General features: G+C 45.3%; 1 protein-coding gene across 1 annotated transcript in view; it reads right to left on the bottom strand.

Moving 5' to 3' along the window:
* Positions 1-23,456, bottom strand: part of LOC119187112 (uncharacterized) — a 185,367-nt gene that overhangs the window by 24,766 nt on the left and 137,145 nt on the right. The window contains exon 5 of the mRNA XM_075872216.1: positions 5,064-5,214. Coding sequence (XP_075728331.1) covers positions 5,126-5,214 — 89 coding nt within the window. The 3' untranslated portion in view covers positions 5,064-5,125. The remainder of the gene's footprint in view (positions 1-5,063; positions 5,215-23,456) is intronic.

Raw genomic sequence — 23,456 nt, 5'->3', positions numbered from 1 at the left:
ACAGGCGAACGACATTGCGCGGCATGAGTTGTGTATGAAAACTCTTTTTCTGTATCTCTTTTTGCGTATTCATGCAGAACTTCATTGCCGTTGTCGCATAAATATAGAACAGATTTGAAAACATAATTTAATAAATCTCCTGCATTTATATCCCACATTTGAGCACCCATTCATTCTTTACATCAACATTTGTTCAAGCAAAGACCCCTAAAGGCAGTCATTTGTGTTCCTACGTATAAATCAAATTACTCTCAGTCTATGCTTGAGAAGAAACATTTAGCAGTAGCCCACGTGAGTTAGCAGTAGCAATACAGGACATTTTATTTCGCGTGCTTAGTGAGACCACTTCTTTGAATGACATGGCCATCCAGTTGTGCTGGTGATTATAGTAACGATACCATGATTATGTGCTCAGCAATCACAATTTTCAACTCCAGGAATGCTCCTTGTGCAGGCAACACTGATCGAAAGAAAAATTTTGGCTACGCTGAACGGGGTCAATGAGGCACTTGCGCTTAGCGCCGTGCCGAAGTTCGTTGATTATGGCGGGAGATCGCGTTGCTTTATCGAAGGTGAAAAATTGCCGGCCGCAGACCACGCCATTCTCATAGGCATAAAGCATTTCACTGGCGAAACAGTGGAAATAGTCACGCTGTGCGCGCAAACATTGAGCCTGTTCGCCGAACTGCATCAGATTTACTTCAAGCTGAAAACCTGTCTAGCAAACCCGTGTTTGAAGAAGGCAAACGATCCTGCGAAGCGGGCCTCTCAGAAAGGTGCTAGCACTATCACGCTGCGTTGCTATACTGTGACAGGCAATGCCTCAACAGTTCTTGAGTTCTGCGATGCGACTCACGCTGCCGGTAGTGTCTATTCTGTTGAGTTCCGTTGTCCTGTCAAGAGCTGAACGTGCGTATAATATATATATATAGAGAGAGAGAGAGAGAGAGAGAGAGAGAGAGAAAGAGAGAGAGAGAGTCAAGTAGATCCTCCATGAGCAGTCACAACGTGGTTTATTTCGACGTTTCAGCCAGAGTCTGGCTTTCATCGGGATTGAGGGTGCAGTTTGTTGGTGCTCATCTTTGTACAATCTTCAATTAGAGGGGAGAGAGAAAGAGGAAGAAAAAAAATGAGAATAAAAGGTGGACTCCCGTGGGTGCCCCCTTTCACTTTTCCTTCCCCTTCCCTTTCTCTCCCTTTCGTCCTTTTCACCTTTAGGATGTCTGCGGTCTGTCTATCCTTCCTTTCACTAACGTATTGTTCCCGACCAGAAAGCGCCGCATGGCTCTTGTGGTTCGGTGTGTGGGAAAAGAGCTTTTTTAAGAAGTTTAAGCCTTTAACTACTCAGCGCCACGTCGACATCTCGACGTTGAAAGAAGGGCGCCGCGTATTGCCGCAGAGGCTGGCAAGCGGGTGCAATGTCAATTCTTGCCCGCTTGTGGATTATGCGTGCAGTAGGGGCCTCCCGATTGTGCACAGGCTTGCTGTTGGGTATGTCATGCTTGGCACAATTGATTGGATAGTAAAGTATAAACAGAAACAGACGACAGCTGTACTTAGGAAGAGTAGTTACACTTGGAAATATTTTGAGTTGTCTAGTGCCCTTCGGAGCTGCATGTCGTGAACTGAGTTATCATTTTCGTTATTGTCGTTATTCTTTTCTAATAATTTAATTGCTGCAAGAGTATCCGCATTCTCATTTATTCTTCTATGGAGGGTGTTAAATCGGTGAATAAGGTATGACTCTCGTTGTTCACGTTCTCGTTTGATTTAAATCCCGTCTCTAAGAGTGTTACTGATAGTTTGCCGAATGCATGGTCGGAAAGATTGAGATGTTTTAATAGAGGTAGACTTGGGGATAATTTCGCTAGGGCTATGTGATTATTGAAGCGAATGTTAAATGGTGTTTCTGTTTGTCGATGTACTGCATTCTGCACACGTTGCATTCGAGTAGGTAAACCACATTGGAGAAATCGCATGTTAAGTTTCCTCGTATGTTAATCGAAAACTTGGATTGTGTGCTAGTTGGTTTGTGTGTTTCTTGCATCGCTTGACAAACAAGACTTCGTGACTTTAAACAAGGTCGGCATGAATTATTAGGGGGTGAGTTATTGATTTGAGAGTGGACAAGTGTGTCTTTGAGGTTGCGTGGTCGTCGGTAAACGACGCCAGGAGCGGATGGGCATGCTTGCGCGTTTTAGACATTCACTTTGTTCCAGATTGCTGTAATGTTGTTCAAGGATTTTGTTCACGTTGGGGAAGTTTGTCCTGTTAGTTAAGCAGAAGATTGTTCGTTGTGGGTCTTCTTGCGGTGGTCACTTGATAAGTAGGTCATCATGCTTCAGTTTTTTCGCTTTTTGAACGACGTCATGATTTATACGGGGGGGGGGGTATTTTTGTTTATAGAGCACAAGTTTTAGCCTGTGTGAACTCGAGTCTATTGAGCAGATTCGCTTAAACCGGTGAACCTCGCTGTATGGAATACTGTTTTTACAGTGGCGCAGGTGATCGATTTGGTAATGGAGGTACTGTTGTCGATCCGTTGGTTTGCAATATATGGTTGTAGAAAGCTTGTCTTCTTCTATCGTGATGGTAACATCAAGAAAGGTTTTGGTTGCTTGCGAGTAGGTGTGTGTGAAGTGTATGTTCGGATGTACAGCGTTGTAGGTGTCGATAAAGCTGAGAAGTTCATCCTCGCTGTGGGTCCAAATAAGAAACATGTCATCTGTGTATATTCAGTATAACAGTGGTTTCAAGAAACTTTGTGCGAAAAATTTGGATTCTAGCTTTCCCATAAAAATATTGGCATAATTGGGTGCCATTTGGTGCCCTTAGCGGTCCTGCTGATTTGTCAAGAATATCTTTGGTTAAATTCGAATGAATTTAATTCGAGGACCATCTTCGTCAAAGTTGCGATAGCAGATAAATCTGGGGTGTTAGATGGTTTATGGTATGTGTACACGTTTTGTAATGCAGCCATGCCGTCGTCGTGAGGAATAATTGTATAGAATGAGAAGACACCAAGAGTAACCAAGTACGAGTTTTTCGGCACACAGACACCTGCAATGTCTCGAATAAAATGTGTGGTGTCTTTTATGTACGACGCGAGGATGCATGGAATGGGGCTCATTAGTTTGTCCACGTGTTCTGAAATGGGTTCAGTAACTGTACTTATGCTTGATATGATTGGTCGACCTGGGTTACCGGGTTTATGAATTTTGGGAGGATGTAGAAGCTACCTGGACGAGGGTATGCTGCTCGCATTAGTTTGTGGTCAGTGTTGGTTATGTTTTCTGCATCCAGCAGTTTCATTAGTTCTGTTGATACGATACATTTGTATTCGTCTGTCGAATCACCTGGGAGGCATTCAGAAAGGTTTGAGTCGTCAAGCTGGCGGTATGCTTCTTGTAAGTAGTTGGATGTATTAAGAGCTACAATTGCTCCTCCTCTGTCAGCGGGCTTTATTGTAATGTCTGTCCCAGATGCCAGACTTCTCATACTCTTTTTTTTTTTCAGATTTTTTCAAGTTTTCTCGTTTTCCTTTCTGTCTGTGGTATTCGTGTAGTAGGATACGAATTGTTTTACGATGGTGGATTGTTTCGTGGTTAGAAGGCCTGTCCAATAAATATCCGCGCAACCTTAAGCTTCTAGCGAAGTTGTCGAGGTCTCGGAGCAAGTGGAATTCATCGAAAACTTTTGTGGTCGGGCAGAAGCTTCGTCCTTGAGATAGCAATTTTTCTTCATCAGGTGACAAAGTCGTGTCGGATAGGTTCACAACCAGTGTCAGAGGGTGTGTTCATAGATGGTGTCAAGAATGACAAGACGAAGAAAAGAAGAAGAGGAAGAAGTTGTCTTGAATAGGTAATTTAAACGCTGTAATGAGAGAGAAAAAGACGAAAAAAAGGAGCGCGCGGGGACGCCAGATCGGAACAAGAGGGCGCGGGGCGAGTGAGGAACAAGAGAGCTGGGACGTGGCGTTCGAGGGGCCAAGGGCTGCGGAAGTTCAAACTGGGTCTCACTCCAGGCTCCCGCCCGAGCACCTGACTTGGCGAGCAGCTCACAGAGCAATCGCGGATCCTGGTCTGCAGTTTCTCGCCCGAGCATCGCTCTCGGCGAGCAGCCTCGGAACCACCGCCGATCCTGGGCTGCAGTTTCCCGCCCGAGCACCGACCTCGGCGAGCAGCCCCGAATCTACCGCCGACCCTGGTCTGCAGTGTATGCCGCACGAGCACCTGCCTCGGCGAGAAACGACTGGAGCTACCGCTGTAGTGGTTCTTCAACATCGTCGCCACCGTTGAGCACCGATACGGCGTGTGATCACGTCTGAGAGGGACTCCCAGCGGACCGGAGCGCAAGACTTAGAGAACGCAAATGGAATCGGACGTTGAAACACGCGTCATTAAGAAATCTCCTTTTCTGTGTTTTTCAACGTGTGCGTGTTTTTATTGTTGTTTTGTTTTGGGATTTTTATGGTAATGAAGTGGGAGTTTCGTTTGGTACCATCAGCCTCTACGGTTCATTTGGCAACGCCCGACAAGCGAACCAGGCATCGGCATATACGCATGACAGATGGGTGCTCGTTTGTACCGTTAGTGGTTTCCTGGGTGGTGGTGTTGTAGTAATAAGGGACTATATCAGAAAACGCGGGCTTGGGCACATGTTCTCTTTTGAGTTTATGAACTTTAGTGGTCATAATGGCTTAGTATTTATTCTGTTCAAATTCTGTTAACCGGGTGACTTCTTCGTTCGATAAAGTGTTGTAGCGGAGAATGGTGTTGGTCATAGCGACCAGTTTCTTTATCTGCTTATCACTGTGATTGAGAGCGATTTCTGTTTATTTATGAGATGCCTCAAGGAGAACATTTGTTTATGTTATTTGGTCGTGTTCGTTTAGGTTTGTAGCGGCTAGTGTGAGGAAGAGTTTCATACCTTTGATGGCTATTCAAGCACGAAGGTGCACTTGCGTTGTTAATTTATGCATTTCATGTCTAATTCATTTGTCAGCAAGTTTTCGTAACTTAGGAAAGTGGCACTGCTACTGGGAAGCGATGAGCTGGACTTACCATATTGAGGTCAACCTTCCTTTGGGGGCGGAGATGGCACTGATGAAGTCTGCAGATTGTAGTTATGCCCGGCAGGCCTTCGTCGTCGTAGGAAGGATTTCGGCGTTGGACTCCCGCCGAACGTGTTCATAGGGAGTTCCGGTCCCGTGGTCTGCAATAGAGATGATGATGATATATGTTGTTTAATGGCGCAAGGGCCATTGATGGCCAAAGAGCGCCAGGAAATGATATCGAATGAGAGCAATGGTTATGGTAAATGGCTGTAAAAGGGCCTAAAATTCTGTGCTGTAAAGATGCATAAGACATATATTTATTAAAATCATGAAAGTGAAGGGAAGCATGCCTGGTGAGAATGAGTCTTTAGTTATCATGACATCATAAAATAGGAGCGTTATATTAGCACCGATTTCTCGCCAGCACCCTTGGTACCAAGGGCCGGGAGACAGGTGCTCTTTTGGATATAGCATTCGCAGCAGCAGCCTCAGAGGCCGTGCTACTGATCACTTGAGTAGATAACATGGAAAGTATTTATTTCCTTTAAGAATGCATTCAATGCATTATATTTAAAAAGAGGTTTGCGACCAATAAACATAGCTGGGTGAAGGGGTATGTGTTCCTTGTACGCTAGTGGAAAATGTTTTTTCCGGTAAGCCTCTAGCTCAGAGCATTCAAGGAGTATGTGAAGTACGGTAAGTGGAAGGCCACATCTGTGACAGCTGGGTGGGTCACCACCGGACAAAAGGTGTGTGTGCATGCTGTGTGTGTGTCCTATTCTAAGCCGACAGAGACTGACCTCTGTACGGTGCATTTTCGACATAGGTGGCCAGTTATCGAGGTGTGGTTTAATCAAGTGTAACTTTTTATGAGTTTGTAGATCCCATAACTTCTGCCAGTAAGCCGTGAGCTTTTTCCGTATGTTTGGTTTTAGGTCCATTATAGGGACAGCAACTGAAGAGTTGGCAGTGCTTCCAGTAATTGACGTGGCCAGCTGGTCGGCCAACACATTACCTCTGATCTCGCGGTGTCCTGGCACCCAGCACACGAAGATATGTTGCTTGGAAGCATAGGCCACGCAGAGTATTGAATAAAGAATTACAATTATAGGGGTTTTGTGTTTTTTTATTTTTTCAACGCTCTTACGACACTCAGGGAGTCTGTGTATATAACTACTCTTGGCGTATTCAATTCTTTGATGTGTTTAACGGCTACGAATAACGCGTAAGCCTCGGCTGTAAAAATGCTTGTGCTGGTGGACAGAACGCCGGCATCCGAGAAGGATGGGCCGACCGCCGCATAGGACACGCCAGTATGGGACTTGGATGCATCAGTATAATATTCTGGACAGTCATATTTATGTTGCAGCTCTAAGAAATACATCCGAATGTGTATGGGGGAGGCATGCTTTGTAACAGCTACGAAAGATGTGTCACAGTCTATAACCTGCCACTGCCATGGCGGGAGCCGCAGAGCAGGGGGGCTGAGGTGGTATTCAAGCAGCGGGACATCTGTTTCTTCAGCTAGGTCTCTAACATGCAGTGAGAAAAGGCGTGCCATTGTGGGCCGATTGCAAAAAAGTTGAGAGCTGGACAGGTCATTGATGGTGGAAAATGCGGGTTGCTCACTGTTCGCATTTACTTTAAGGAAATATATGAAGGAAGAATATGTTCTCTGCAGATGGAGTGACCACTCGTCCGATTTTACATAAAGGCTTTCAACTGGGCTTGTTCTAAAAGCCCCTGTGGACAGGCGGATGCCTTGATGATGAACAGGGTCCAACATTTTCAGAGCGCTTGGCGTGGCAGAGTGATAGACTATTGCCCCATACTCAAGGCGTGAGCGTATAAGGCTTCTATACAGATTCATGAGGCACTTTCTGTCACTGCCCCACGTTGTTCGTGACAGTACCTTTAGGATATGATTGATTGATATGTGGGGTTTAACCTCCCAAAACCACCATATGATTATGAGAGACGCCGTAGTGGAGGGCTCTAGAAATTTAGACCACCTGGGGTTCTTTAACGAGCACCCAAATATGAGCACACGGGCCTACAGCATTTCCGCCTCCATCAGAAATGCAGCCGCCGCAGCCGGGATTCGATCCCGCGACCTGCGGGTCAGCAGCCGAGTACCTTAGCCACTAGACCACCGCGACTGGGCACCTTTAGGATATTCATTGTTTTCACGCATTTATTTTTAATATGTTTTATGTGCGGTACAAAGGTTAACTTTGCATCTAAAATTATACCTAGGAACTTATGTTCTGTGTTTACGGGTAGACGCTCACCCTTAATGACCACTTTAGGGTCAGGGTGCAAGCCTCTTTTTCTAGAAAAAACGACACAGGTGCTTTTCTGTGGGTTCAGTTTGAACCCGTTTTCATCAGCCTATTTGGACACCTTGATAAGGGCAAGCTGAACTTGTCGCTCACAGATACCAAGAGAACACGATTTAAAACCTATCTGCACATCGTCGACATATGTTGAATAAAAGATATTACGTGGGATGTACAGACGGAGAGAATTCATTTTTATCATAAAGAGCATACAGCTGAGCACCCTACCCTGTTGCACTCCGGTTTCCTGTACAAATGTTCGGGACAGAACGTTACTCACTCTAACGCGGAATGTACGATCAGACAGATAGCTTTCAATGACACTAAAAATATTACCGTGTATATCTATGTGTGAGAGGTCTCTCAATATTCCAAATCTCCACGTAGTATCGCAGGCTTTCTCCATGTCGAGGAACACAGATAAGAAAAACTGATTATGAACAAAAGCCTCATGTATGTGTGCCTCGATACGTATAAGATGGTCGGTGGTAGATCGGGCCTCTCTAAACCCACATTGGTATGGGTCGAGCAGTTTGTTTGTTTCTAAGTAGTGGAGTAAGCGGCAATTGATCATTTTTTCAAATAGTTTGCAGAGGCAGCTTGTTAACGCTATAGGTCTGTAACTTGATACAGTAGAGGGATCCTTTCCCTGCTTCAAAATTGGAATTATAACAGCCTCCTTCCAAGAGGAGGGGATCACACCCGAAAACCATATGTGATTATAAAGAGAGAGGAGGGTTTCTTTAGTGTCGGAGGGTAGTTCCTTCATCATCACGTACATTACATTGCCAGAACCTGGGGTAGATGTATTACAACAGCTGAGTGCTGTTCGCAGTTCTGCTAAGCAGAATGGTTCATTATATGCCTCATTTCTTGTGGATTTTCTTTCTAACTTTTGTTTTTCTCTTCGTGCCTTGTAATTCTGAAAAGATTCGGATTAGTGTGAGGAGCTCGATGTGTGTTCAAAATGTGTGCCAAAAAAGTTGGCTTGATCCTCCAAGCTTTCCCCGAGGCTATTTACTAGTGGAAGGCAATACGTTTGTTGGCCCTTAATTTTTTTTACCTTATTCCACACTTTTCCCTCATTTGTGTATAAGTTGATACTCGATATAAACTTTGTCCAGCTCTCTCGTCTAGCTTGTTGACGCGTTCTTCTTGCCTGCGGTTTGACCCGCTTGAAATTTTCCAGGTTTTCAGCTGTAGGGGAATCGGAAAGCAACGCCCATGCTTTGTTCCGAGTGGTCTGTGCTTTCCTGCATGCGTCATTCCACCATATGACTCGCCCTTTTAGAAGACATGCCGCTTGTTTTGGCAATACATTTAGATGCGGCATCAAGTATAAAAGCTGTAAAATACGTGACAGCGTCATCAATGGTCAGTGCAGACAGCTCAGTCCATGTCATGTGTGTAAGAGTTCTATACCCTTTCCAATCAGCTGAGTCAATCTTCCATCGAGGAACCTGCGGGGGTAGTTGATCTTTGTTCGGCGCACTCAGGATGATTGGGAAGTGGTCACTCCCATAAGGGTTTTTAAGAACGTTCCACTTAAAAGCAGGTAAAAGGGACGGTGATGAAATGCTAAGATCTATGGAGGAGTATGTGTTGTTTGCAAGGCTAAAATACGTAGGCTCCTTTATATTTAAAAGACATAAACTAGAAGAGAAAAGGAACTGCTCAATGAGACGTCCTCGCGCATCACAATGAGGATCGCCCCACAGGACATTGTGTGCATTAAAATCACCTAGAACCAGAAACGGCTCTGGGAGTTCATCTATTAATGATTCTAGATCATGTCTGTGTAGCTGTTGATGCGGTGGTATGTGCACAGAACATATGGTAATGAGTTTATTAAAAAGTACAGCTCGAATGGCCACTGCCTCAAGGGCCGTTTGGAGCTTCAAATGCTGGCATGCTATACTTCGATCAGCTATAATGGCCACACCGCCAGATGGTACGACAGCATCCTCCCGGTCTTTTCGGAAAATAATATATTGCTGTAGGAAGTTCTTGTGCTTAGGAGTTAAGTGCGTTTCTAGCACATATAGCACTTTCGCGTTGAACTTACTCAGAAGTTCTTGGACGTCATCTAAATTTCTAAGTATTCCCCTCACATTCCACTGTATGATGTTGTCCATAGTGGAAGAAAAAAAGGAAGAAGTGCTTTGTGCAGAAAAGACGGAGATTAGCTCATTTTACAGAGCCTTTGTCAGGCCCTGTAATTGGCGTTCCGTCTTTTTTGCGGCGGTTGAGAGAAGCTCGCCGCTCCTTCGGCGCTTCCTGCGCCGTTCGGCTTGAACTGGTGTCCATAGCCTTTTGCGAGGCACTGGACGCCCGCTCTACAGAGCGATCTGTGCGTCGTTTAGACTTCGCCTCGATTGACGAAGTCTTTGTCCCCACCCAGCTGGGGGTCGATAAAGCCCCCTTGGCCTCGTGATTGCCCTGACTGCTGCCAGAGCTTGTAGAGGTCACTGGTGTGGACAGGCTGAATGTGGGCAGGGCAGCGCTGGCTGCTCCTGCCGTAGCGGCTTGTGGCGTTGGCCTCGGCACGCTAGGCGCGGTCCGGGCAACTGCCAAGGACCTTTGTGGTGCCGCCCGTCGTTGTACCACTTCGGCAAAAGGTGTTTTTTGTGCCAATGTTAACGACATCTGTTGTCTTGCTTCCCTGAATTTGATATTTTCCTTTACTTTTATAGTTATTGTTTCTTTTTCTTTTTTCCAGGCTGGGCACGCTCTGGAGTATGCAGGGTGACTACCTTCGCAGTTAGCACAGAGGACCTCATCATGACTACATTCATCAGCACTGTGACCGGTTGTGCCACACTTAGCACAGATCAGCTGCCCTTGGCAGCTCTGGGATGCATCACCAAATCGCTGGCATTTAGAACAACGCCTCGGGTTTAGAATGAAGGGTCGGACATGGAGTTTTATATAGCCAGTTTCGAGAGTCTCAGGTAAAGTGGTTGAGTTGAAGGTGAGTATTAAGTGCTTTGTTGCTATTTCGTTGTTGTTACGTCTGATTTTGATGCACTTGACATCTATTACACCTTGGTCCTTCCATCCATTAAGAAGCTCTTCTTCACTCAGTGTCATCAAATCTTCGTCTGATACCACGCCCTTCACTGTATTCATGGTACGATGTGCGCTCACAGAGACGGGGATGTTACCAAAGGCTACAAGGTGCGAGAGTTTATTGTACTGTTCCTTTTCTTTTAATTCAAGAAGCAGATCTCCACTTGCCGCCTTCGTGGCCTTATAACCGGTTCCAATGGTCTCTCTCAAGCACTTGGCCACAAGGAAGGGTGAGATTGCTCTAGCTTTTGTAGATGATTGTTTGCAGTGGAGGACATGGTATTTTGGTAAAGTTTCTCTATTTTGGGGCCAAAGTAGTGAAGTTACGTCGGTGCATACCCTTTTCGAGGCACGATCAGTTAGAGAGGGGGTCGAGGATCCCATGAGAAAATGTGGATTTTTCGGTAACGGCGCCTACCACCCACCACGAAGTCCAACAAGGGGACGTGGCAGAGCATGTGGGCATGTCTGTGCAATGCCAGCAGTACGCAGTTACTGTCACCCAATGTGGTTTACCCTAGTTTGGATAGCCACACAAGGTTAACCCTTGTCGCCAGGAAAATTGGAAGTAAACAGAAGAGATAAGTAGGCAGGGCAGACTAAAGTAGAGAGATAAAGGCGAAGTTGTAGGAAGAGAGAGAAAAGAAAAGGCGACTGCCGATTTCCCCTGGGTGGGTCAGCCCAGGGGTGCCGTCTACGTGAAGCCGGGGCCAAAGGATTGTGTTGCCTCTGCCGGGGGGCCTTAAAGGTCCAATCACCCAGCGTCGGCTCAACCCCCAGGATCCCCCTTTCCCCGGACATGGCAAAGCCACGCACGGCTAGGCGTGGGAGGGAGTCAAAACTCCCCCGTTAGTTCGGGTCCGTGGTGTCGCTACACACAAAACACTTGCTCTTATGCAGACGCCCTTGCGGGCGGTCTGCAATAGAGGGACGCGGCTTCGTAGTTCAACAGGCTTCCCTTTGAGGAGTGGTGAATTGGTGCTGTCGTGTAGTGCTTTTGGTCTTGACATCTGCAATAGAGGGACGCGTGCTGGCTGTCCAGCAGACTTCCCCCCTAGTAGTGGTGCGCTGTTAATGATGGTGAGGGGGTACTTGTGACTTGCGGAGATCACAGTTTCGCCGATTGTCGGAAACTCGTCTGTGATGCGATTATTAACACTTTCAAAAACAGGATTTAAATCAAACCAAGAACGTGAACAACGAGAGTCATACCTTATCTACCGATTTAACACCCTCGATAGAGGAATAAATCAGAATCCGGGTTCTATTGCAGCAATTAAAGCATTGGAAAACAATAACGGCAATAATGAAAATAATAACTGAGTTCACGGCACTGCAGCTGCGAAGGGCACTGGACAACTCAAAATATTTCAAAGTGTAACTACTCCTCCTAAGTACAGTTGTCGTCTGTTTCTGTTTTTAGCTTACTATACAATCAATTGTGCCAAGCATGACATGCCCAACAGCAATCCCGTGCCCAATCGGGAGGCTCCTACTGCATGTGTAATCCAGAAGCGGGCAAGAATTGACATTGCACCCACTTGCCAGCCTCTGTGACAATACGCGGCGCTCTTCTTTCAACGACGAGATGTCGACGAGGCGCTGACTAGTAAAAGGCTTAAACTTCTTTAAAAAGCTTTTTTTCCCCACACCCACCTGCCAGAGCCATGCGGCGCCATCTGGTCAGGAACAATACGTTAGTGAAAGGAACGATACACAGACCGCAGACATCCTAAAGGTGAAAAGGAGAAAAGAGAGAGAGAGGGAGGGAGAAGGTGAAGGAAGAGTGAAAGGGGGCGCCTTGGGGAGTCCACCTAGTACTCTCTTTTTCTTCCTCTTGCTCTCTCTCCCTTTATGATTTAAGATTGTACAAAGCTGAGTACCAACAAACTGTACCCTCAATCCTGATGAAGGCCAGACTCTGGCTGAAACGTCGAAATAAACCACGTTGTAACTGCTCACAGAGGATCTACTTGACTAGTTGTAACTCTACGGCCACTGAACCACCATGCCTGTATATAGATATATATAGATATACATATATATACATATACACATATACATACATATATATACATATATACTTGTACACATATATACATACACATATATACAAATATACATACCTACATACACACATATACAAATATACATACCTACATACACACATATACATATATACATACCTACATGCACACACACACACGCACATATATATATATAGATATATACATACGAGAGCGACCTTCACGGCACGTTTGCGTGCGCATATATATATGACCATGTGTGTGTGTGTGTATATATATATATATATATATATACACACACACATGTGAAATAAAAATTACCACAGTTTAGTTTGCGAATTGGTAGCCGTATACGTCTTGTGCAGAAAACGAGTACAGGCGAAAAATACGCACTTGACGCAGACAATTTCCTAAAGCGCTTGCTTATATAAACAAACTATGCTCCGTGCTTAGAGGAGCCTGAATATCGATAAAAATGTACACACGATACGTAACGATTTACACACCGATAATTAAGTCGTCGCGAGTGAATCGATAAGAACATACTTTCGTATGGTATTGGTCACCTGCTTTCCAATGCGTCAGTTTCCGATTCGCGCCGTTCTCCATCGCCTGTCGTCTGCAACCTTCGAGAAGAGATAGAACGATACGTTACCATCTTTCCACAGCAGTGTCACACATTGCGGCACCCTTCAATGGTCATTGAACATCGCTTACTTCTTTTTGGGGTTCACACACACGGCATGGCGAAAACAAAGAAACTATGCAGCCGCTTCTCAAAGTGCGTAATGTGGTTACATATAGCTTCTTTCAAGGTCGACTCTTGGCGCCATTTCCAGGCGCAGCCACCAGATGGCGAGCACTTTGTTGGAGACGCACATTTGCTGTCTCTGGAAGAGTATATGCGGATTAAAATTTCCGGATCCTGGGAATCAAGCTAACACAGCTGGCACGATATTTTCTATAATTCAAAGCCTTATAGTCAGCTCCAGGTTGAAACCTCATATCTTAGTACATGGTAAAAGGCGTTTTGTATGATTCTTTTTTGCTTGCTACATTGATCTGGAAGCGAACGCGCCTGGGCGTTCAATGCCACGCACAACGCGCGATAACACCACGCCCAGCCCATGAGCAGAAGCACATATGAGCGGCATTTCTTTTTGTTTTTCGTCATACAGCAACAACACTATATTTAGCAACTACTTACACTGCACGAAATGTCCAGCACACATACGCGACCATTGCAATATACCCCATTTGCGTAGAGGCTATTGAAGTGGTGTTAGTTGTCCAGCCAAGTTAAATAAACATCTTGCATTGAAATTTACCAAGCCCAGAAACGCCCATAACAAGGTCACAATGTAGGTTTGCGTGCTTCAAATACCGCTTTCACATTGCCCGCTGTGGAATAAAGACCGTGTTAGTCTATCTTGTGCCCCAGGTTTAATGTGATTTTTCAACGTATTTCACCACATTTACTCGGATTCCATGCTTGCGCAGAGCCTTTACAACTTCGTTCGTTCAACTGTAGCACTCTGTTAGGGTTTTTACAGCAATAAGTACATCGTATAAGTAACAGGCTGTGCCAGGTATGGTTTGCGAAACCTCATCCATGACTGCCTGAAACATTGAAGGTGCACTCTCAACGCCGTACGGCGACCGCCGGTATATCTAAAGCGACGCATGTGCGTCCTAACAGTTAGAAGTTTTTCAGCACGCTCATCTTACTCCAGCGGTAAATACACTTTGGCCAAGTCTAACACAGTGAACACAGTTCTTCCGACTGGGTACGCAATAATGTCACCTGGAAGAGGTAAGGAATGGTGATCTACATCAATGGAGTTGTTCACACTGACTCTATAGTCTTAGCCACTTTTCTTGGCCAAAATAACTAGCGGCGTCGCTCATGGTGCTGTGCCGCACCCGATAAATTACTCCACCCTTCTCTAGTTTCATCATTTCTTTTTCGCCTTGTTCAGGTAAAGCATACGGTACAGGCCTGGCTCTACAGAAAATAGGAATTTCATACTCTTTTGTGGAAATGCTATACCCCTGTAATAACACCTTGCTCTGCTTGAAAAGCCACACCCTACTGTTGTTTTAATGGTTCTACAGCTTCTAGAGCCTTTACGGGCCCAACTGCTTTAGCTTCAGCTCAACGTCGTGCAATTTCTGCATGGCATCGAACCAGTTCACTTTTGTATTTTCAAGACTATCAGACCGAGAAGCACTGCCATGAGCACACCTTCATACTTGGTGACGACAAATATTTTACAGGACGAAGAAGACGAAGAAGAAGTAGAACAAGAAGACAAAAAAGAAGTAGAACAAGAGGAAGAAGAAGAAGAAGTAGTAGTAGTAGTAGTAGTAGAAGTAGAACAAGAAGAAATAGTAGTAGTAAAAGTAGAACAAGAAGAAGAAGTAGTAGCAGAAGTAGAACAAGAAGAAGTAGAAGAAGAAGTAGAAGTAGTAGAAGTAGAACAAGAACAAGAAGTACAAGAACAAGAAGTAGAAGAAGAAGAAGTAGAACAAGAAGTAGAAGAAGAAGAAGTAGAAGAAGTAAGAGAAGTAGAACAAGTAGAAATAGAACAAGTAGTAGTAGTAGTAGTAGAACAAGAAGTAGAAGTAGAACAAGTAGCAGTAGTAGAAGTATAACAAGAAGTAGAAGATGTAGAACAAGTAGTAGTAATAGAAGTAGAACAAGAAGTAGAACAGGAAGTAAAACAAGTAGTAGTAGTAGAAGTAGAAGAAGTAGAAGTAGAACAAGTAGATGTAATAGAAGAAAAAGTAGAAGAAGCGGAATAAGTAGAAGAAGTAGAAAAAAAGTAGAAGAAGTGGAAGAAGTAGAAGAAGTAGAAGTAGAAGACGAAGAAGAAGAAGAAGTAGAAGAAAAAGCAGAAGAATTATTACACCAAGTAGAAAAAGTAGAAGAAGAAGTAGAAGAAGAAGAGGAAGAAGAAGAAGAAGAAGAAACGTGGAAAACGTGGCCACAATGCACAGCGGGTGTTTACCATTTTCTTTAAGGTGCAAACAAACAAACCTGAAAGAAACCTTGAGCTGGGGTGGTACCATGACCGCATTTCGACATTATTTGTTCGTTCGAGCCTTAGAGAATATGGCACATATTCACTCTGAGGGTTTGGCCAATTTTGTAGTTTTAAATTTAGTAAACAATATGAACAATGCTGAATGATATTACTTACTGGTGTTTTTATTGTTTTGTTCAAATTTTGTGCGTATTTTCCTGTAAATTTAATTGAGGGCATGACCCGGAAGTGTTTAAATGCGATTTGGCGAGCCAGCCACATCATAGCGGTCTGCATTCACAAACAGCTACCGGGATTTCTAGACATTTTAAGGGGGCACCACAAGTCTGATTCCATCGGTTTATTGGCTCACCTGCTGGGCCGTCTCAACAATTTGCCTACAATGCAGTCAAACCATTCCACAGCGCCGCACTCGCAGTGGAGATACCTCGAGTGTTCCGGCAGATGTCCTGCGGAATACGCCCTCTGGAATCTCTGTGTTGACCGGACGACTGTAAGCTTTGTAACAAAGTGTTTCGGCCATGTTGGTACGTCATAGTTAGTTCCTTAGCACACAAAAAACACAAAGACTGATAAAGACGGGACAGGCACTACTTGCAACAATGTTTACTCCAGAAAAAGGCATCATATAAGCATATATACAGGCAATATAGACATTCCTTGTATACAGGCCATCATATACAGGCAGCATCGAGCAGAGGCCACCTGACCCGCGAAATAATCAAGTCTGAAATGTTTGATATGCTGGCAGATAACTATTTCAAAATCGTCAATTGCCCTCTCATGTAACGAGTCAGCCTGTCATCGGAAAGATATGCGAATTTACACAGTGCATGCGATCACGGTTGAAAAGTGATGTGGCCATATATGCTTGCCTTTGCCTGGAATAATTGTTGCAATTAGCGCCTGTCCCAACTTTACCTGTTTGTCTGCTTTTTCGTGCGCTAAAAAAACTGCAGTGTGTCTCTAACTAATATGGAAACCAAAATAGACTACAAGACTGCATGCACACAGAAGTAACGCAATCACTGTGCGCACACAGACCTGCCACAAAGCTTCGTTGCCGTGTTCTAACTGCCGTGCACCAAACAAGAAATCGGCTATGATCTTCGATGGAGCTTTATTGACTTATATTGGCACCTTGAGGACCTTGCACACCTGACAGCGGCGTTCCTTGGCGAACTTTCCAAACGACTTAACCATGGTTCGAATTTCTGAAGAAGCAACATGATATATACATTGCGCACTTGGCCAAGACAGCTCCAAGGTGAAAGGTATGATCCTTCAATTTTATTCGAAGTGAATCTTATTCACATGCATGCACGGAGCCACGTAAAGATATCTGAGCATGCTAAAAGTTGCAATTGTATTTATGTGATTCTTAAAAATAAGAGAAAAATGAGCTTGTAACTGTCTGCATCAGAGTGCGACACGTCAACAGTAGCTCACGAGGGATGGGGGTAAGGATAGATTAAAAGAATAGGACTACAGGTACAGAGATAGAAAGGGAAAACTAGACAGCGTGGCGCAGGGACAGCGACACCCCAAAGCAAGGAGAAGATAGGAAAGATGGACACGGTCACTGCAGTCTGAGGACGGGGCACCACTCAGGGAGAGCTCTTGTCGGCGGCAGAAGAGGACGTAGGGCGAGCCAGTCGGCCAGAGCAGCACTGTCATCGGAGATCACGAGGGCGCAACCAGTCAGCACGAAATCCAGAGAGCGAGTCACGTAATTGCATTTCATCGAAATTCATGTACTATACTGATGGTATAGCCATACCGGATTGTATGGCTATAGTGCACTAGTAGACACTGCACTGCACTACATTATAGTCTATCTATAGGGGATTTGGAACGTGACGTCGTTCCCTCTCCCTGTAGAGAGCCTTGGTTCACAGCTTTGCGTAGCCACGCACCCTCTCTCTCTATGTAGCAAGAGGGCACGACGAACGCATGTGGTCAGGCCTTTAGCAACACGATTCATTACTGCATTCCTATCACGTACCAACATACTCCACAACTCACTCACACACATATACATTAATATACATGGTGAGCTATGGTTGTCTGTGCCCAAAGTTTTAACACCAAACGCCACGCCACCAGTCCTCTTGCCCGCACCGTTCCAAATCTGGGATCAGTCGATGTGTTCACCAAGGCGGTCGTGAAGTCCCGGTGGGCCGCCGTTGAGCGAGGATGGCGTCACGGTTTAATCGTGGTGTGTACTCGTAGACAAGGACGATGCGGGAGGCAGAGGCCGCCGAGGTTCCCACCCTCGCCAGTGTATGGCATACAGGACAGCTCCACCTCCACATCATCCCAATCATTCGGGTGTGTATTTGTCCGCTGCCCCCCCATTTTTTTTTATGCGTCTTGGCACAGCCATATAGCGCGCAGAATTCCGCAGGCTACGCACTCAACTGAGGTCAGGAATGGGGTCCCCAACCAGCCTAACAATTAATGATTAGCGTGCGGTTCTTTGCGTATCATGGCAGAGAAACATACCTCTTCTGCTAGTAAACAGCGCGTGGCTGTAGTTGTGTTGCGAACTGTCGAGTTTGGGGGCAATCAAGCAGATAATGATCAGTTCTACCGCAAACTTCGCCGCACGAACAACCCGGTACTGGAAGCAGGTTAAACCTGTGAAAATAGAAGCCGAACCGACCACGCCCCGTTAGAAGGGTGATGGGGGCTTTGTTAGGTGGGAACCAAAGAGCTGCATCTGAGACGTGGGGAACACATTTCAATAGGTCAGCGTAGGCATTATTATCCGTCTAGTCGAGCTCCCAACACCGAAGTTTCTGCCTTCCTAAGGCACTGCGGACCGCCCTCAGAGGGAGGGGAGCCTGCTTCATGTCACTCGATCGGGCCACATGTCCAGCGAGAAAATCAGCCAGTTCATTGCCAAAAAGTCCCTAATGCCCTGGCACATGGTAGAGTGCAATCGAGGCGGCAGCTGAAATATCCCGCAAGATAATATTTAGTTATCGGATTCACGGGTCAGTAGTCCAGAACCATGAGAAGGCCTGGAGAAGGGACAAGCAATCCGTGTATACACGGACGGTGGCGGCCGAGCCCTTGTTCTTTATTTGATGTAACGCCCCGATTAGTGCGATGACTTCAGTGCAATACGCGTTTGTGGCGTGGTCAATACAATATACCGGCCTACCAATGTGATTCGCCCACTCCGGCCCAGCACGATGAATGAACAACACTTACAGCTAGTCTTCTCCGATCAGCAGTGCAGTCCTAGACGCTTTCTTGCTCTTCTTGCCTTTGAATGAATAAGGAATAGCTTGTGACTATTTCGTTTGCTTGAGGGTTGAAATGGTCTTATAGGCATTTCACAAGGTCGCCATGCGTCAGAGTTGGTGCGAACCCCCCTGTGGTGCCCTTGCCAAATCCAGATGACGCTGTCACTCAATGATAAAACTCCGTGCTTATCTGCGTCGGTAATTTATTTATATGTGGGGTTTACCATACCCAAACCACCATATGATTGTGAGAGACGCCGAAGTAGAGGGCTCCGGAGATTTAGACCACCTGGGGTTCTTTAACATGCCCTTAAATCGGAGCACACGGGCCTACAACAATTCTGCCTCCATCGGAAATGCAGCCGCCGCAGCCGGGATTTAATCCCGTGACCTGCGGGTCAGCAGCCGAGTACCTTAGCCACAAGACCACCGCGGCGGGGCTATCTGCATCAGTAAACTCGTTTCCCGTCAGGCTTGTTTGTCGGCACCGCCCCATCGAGCTCTCCAGTGCCTTCTGTGCGGCCCGCGGCGGTTGCGCACGGACCTGCCGGCGGCAACAAAGGGTCAGAATGGCGGAGCACGGGCGCAAGGCCAAGAGGTCGGCGGATCTTACAACCCGACCTATGCTTGGACTCTGAATCTGAGATTGGAAGTGAGGACTCTGCGTTCTGCGAGGGTGTCTCCACTGGAATTCCTCCCCTCACACACATTAGAGGTGATACGACAATGGTGGCAACAAACACAGTTCCAGACAATGAGATGGACCACTACGCCTGCCCTGAATGCGGCAGATACTTCAAGTCGAAATTGCCCTATGCCAACATAGACGCCATGCACATATCGAGGCTTATAATGCTGCCATAGATATTGAGCGATCCAAACCAAGATGGGCAAAAGAGGAAGGGTACCTTCTAGCAGTCCGTAGAGTCCAACTCCAAAAAGAGAGTGTTCAAAATATCAACTAGCGATTGGCGAGCAGAATTCCGACAAGAACTTCCGACGGCATCAAGTCCCACAGCCGGCAAGTGTGCTACCGGAATCTGGTGAAAGAACTGCAAAATAGGAGAGATGGTGACGATCAAAGCCAAGCCGTTTGTGCTTCTTCGTCAATGTATATACAGGCTCAAGAGGATACAAGTGCTCCGTACAACATTGTATCTTCACAGGTGGACCCCCCCTCCCCCAACTGCTATATGTCATGAGCTGCAAACCTTGGGGGGGAAACAGCCACCTTGTTCCTTTCAAGCTTTCAAACTATAAGAATTAGCAAAGAGGTTCCCGGATGAATAGAACGTTGCAATGAACCTCAAAACTTACCTGCTAGATGTCTTCACCCTAGATAGGAGGGTCCAGAGCGGTCGCACGCTGGCTATGACTGATGAAAGCCATCGTAAAATAAAGAAGAAAGTGTGCGCAATGCCAAAACCTCTTCAGGAAAAATCGCTCGTTTTGTATTCGAAACATCCTGGATGAAGCCGGGCCATCGTCTGATGAAGCCGGAATATGTACGCCTGTGCTATGCTTATTTTAAGGGTTCTTCTGAACCCCCTGATCCTCAAGAGACGACTGTCATTATTATTGTTGTGTAATGCCCGAACCATTTTATTTCCAAAAATGCCTGGCGCTTTCGCGGCTGCATTGCATCGCCCAATCAATGTGTCCCACCTTTTAACGAGGCTGTTGCATAAGATTTTTATGCATTGCCTAATGTCAGTGGTTAAACTCGACTGTCGTCAGAGATCCTTCATTCAGAGCCTGGGACTAATGTGCCTAAGAACTTCAATTCCTTACATGAAAACTAACCGAGTCAAACGACTGCTCTACAGTGATCGTTATCAATGAAAGGTTGTGGCACCAAGGATTTCATTCGGAAGGCCTTAAGGCAGGCACAGGACTTGACCCCATTTGGAGGCGACGTCATTGGTTCTGTGGCAGCTGCCCACAAGTACTGGATGACGAACCTGCATTCAAGTTTTGATGGCAGGCCGCTGTTCCAATGTCCCACTGCCCCGGGACCAATGGCGTGGATTGGCGAGGGGACAACGTTTCTGAAAAGAAGGGAGTTCAATGACCTAGCCAAGTTTCACATCGCCGAAATCTCCAATCTCATCCACTTTCAACGTGGCCAGAACACCTGAAAACGCAGTCACGCTGGATGTGACACAGACGAGTGTTTGGGTCATACTTTGCAGTGTTGCCACCGTACACATCACCAAATAATCCAACGTCATCACATGTGTACCGGATAATTCATGGGTGGGTGCCTTGTGGGGCTGGAAACGGGGCTGCTCACAGGACTGGCGATCATAAGGCGACGGTACCCAGCAGCTCCACCAGTGTCGCAGTTTGCAAAGTACGGGGTCGTTATTGTAACAAACAGAAAGACTCTGTTCTCTCAGAGACACCAAAGATGGACTCGGCCAAAAGAACTTCTGCTTTTCGTGATGAACCTCTTGTGTGGATCGGTCGTCTTCGCGGACGCCAGCGCTTAGATTTGTACAAATAGGGACGCGCAAGTATTTGATATTGCGCGATTGAAATAGGTGATTAGGTACTATGATCGGTAGACTTGGTGTATACTCATTCGTACTTACTGACCAACATTTTGGTAGGCCATGTGCTCACTCGTGTGTTGTTACATTTATGCTTGTGTGTACTCGTACTCACTAATTCTCACTTTCACTATTGCTTCAATTCACAATTATTAGTGTTCATTTGCGTTCATAGGTGCATTTATTTCTAGTCACTAACAGCTACTTGTGTCCACTGTGACTTACCAGTAATCGCTCACAATTGTAAGTATGACCAGCTTTTGTTAATAGTCTTTCACTCACTCTCTTTTATATGTAGACTCGCACCCTTCATCATTGTGAACTCAGTGCAGAGAGAGGATGAGTCAATGTATTCTTTAGTAGGACTTGTAGGTAGCGAGTTCGAACCTCTTCAATACTGGTTTTCAGACCAGCAATTGTCCCGTTTTCTTCTTTCGTGTCTTGTCTGCTTGTGCGCTGCCTAATGAATGTATTTTCACTGCCTATTTTTCTATTGTGTACCGCTCATTCAGTCTTAAATGGTGTTAATAAAATGAGCTTGTGATAAGAAGGTAGACTCTAAAAAGTGCCGTTTGTTGCCGTTTGTTGTTCAGGTTAGAACAGCTCTTTTGTTTCTGTAGGTATGACATCTGAAGAAGGCGCCGTTGCCGAAAGGAGCACGGCATGCTCCAGCCTTCTCCTACTGCCGGTAATGCCTAGTACAAGCTCCGCAGCCTCGAGCAAGGACAGAAAGCGAAGCCTCGAGGCAGAACGCCACACGATGTTATCACAATAACTTCTGACGATGAGGAGGAGCTTGTGCCTGCAGCAAAAATGCCAGAACTTTAAAGAGGTAGTGTAGAAATGGGAAATTCTACTAAAAAAAAGCAGTTTTTTTTTTTTAAATTATACCAATTTCCCAAGTTTAGGTTCTCTACTTAAAGGAAAATCAAAGTTTTAAACTCTGTAGTTAAAATCACTTTTGGATAGATTAAGGCGGCTATAAGAGTGAATAGGGCAACTCACCATAAAACGTATTGCTTATTTGAAATTGGTGCACAAACCTATTTAAAAATTTCATTCCATTAAATATGGATTTAAATAACTTTTTTTTTTGGAATCTCTCTTTTAAATACTGTTTGTTTTGTGTTATAGTCATAACTGCATGGAATACTGCAAAAGGCAATATTCTTTACAGGTATTAGCCGTTTGTGATATCACTGTGTGCAACAATAAACTTAACCAAACTTTTACAGAGATACAGTTGCGCTACTCCCAAACATTTCTGGGACTTAGTACTTTGCCTTTTATTTACTTGAAGTATTGTTGCAAGTTTCGTGTGAGTTTACAATAACTGCAGCTGGTTTCAAAGCTGCTCCTTACCATCGGCTCTCAATGTGTCAATCAATTGTCATGCAATGTGGCTGCGCTGAACTGCGTGGCTATGTTACTGACAGAGTGAGTCATGCAGTCATTCTGATGATCATGTTCCTGATGCTACTCAGGATAACTCTCATTGCAATTAGCAAGATGGAGATCGTGAAGATCAGCTGCTACATTATGGGTTTCCCTGTTCTAATAGCTGGCTTACAAAAGTGAAAGCGTGTTGAGCACTGTTTTGGTTTCTAACTTCCAAGAAATTTGTAAGCTGGTGTATTTCAGTTTAAAGGGTGTCACATTTCGCGATTTAGGCTTTGTGTCATATGCTCGCGTATTACTTTGTATAGGCTGTTGGGCTCAGCCACTTTCCGTACCCTCGAGCACTTGTGTTTACCTGGGCCTTTTTTTTTTTTTCACATGAGTAAGTAAGCTTTTTAGTTTAATGTACAATTACTGATATTAGATTGTGCTTCAGCCATGGAAAGCCCTAGAAGTGGGTGTGAACTTGGAATAGTCCTGAAGTGTGGTTGAGAAACTCTTCTTCACTTTTTGTTTTTCTTTATGAATTAACACTTCATGCGTGATGAAGCACTACCACCGTGTTTTCCCCTGAGACTAGCGGAGTGCAAATGCAAGCCTCAGGAACGTAGACTATAGTAGCACTCAAAGATATCTTTTACCTCAATATATCTAAGAATATTTATCTGAAATTTCATTAAAACAAAGCTTTGCTGCTGCCTCAGAAGCAGGCCA

The sequence above is a fragment of the Rhipicephalus microplus genome, chromosome 8 (assembly GCF_043290135.1).
Source record: "Rhipicephalus microplus isolate Deutch F79 chromosome 8, USDA_Rmic, whole genome shotgun sequence".
Lineage (NCBI taxonomy): Eukaryota > Metazoa > Arthropoda > Arachnida > Ixodida > Ixodidae > Rhipicephalus > Rhipicephalus microplus.
This window is presented reverse-complemented; position numbering and strand designations above follow the sequence as displayed.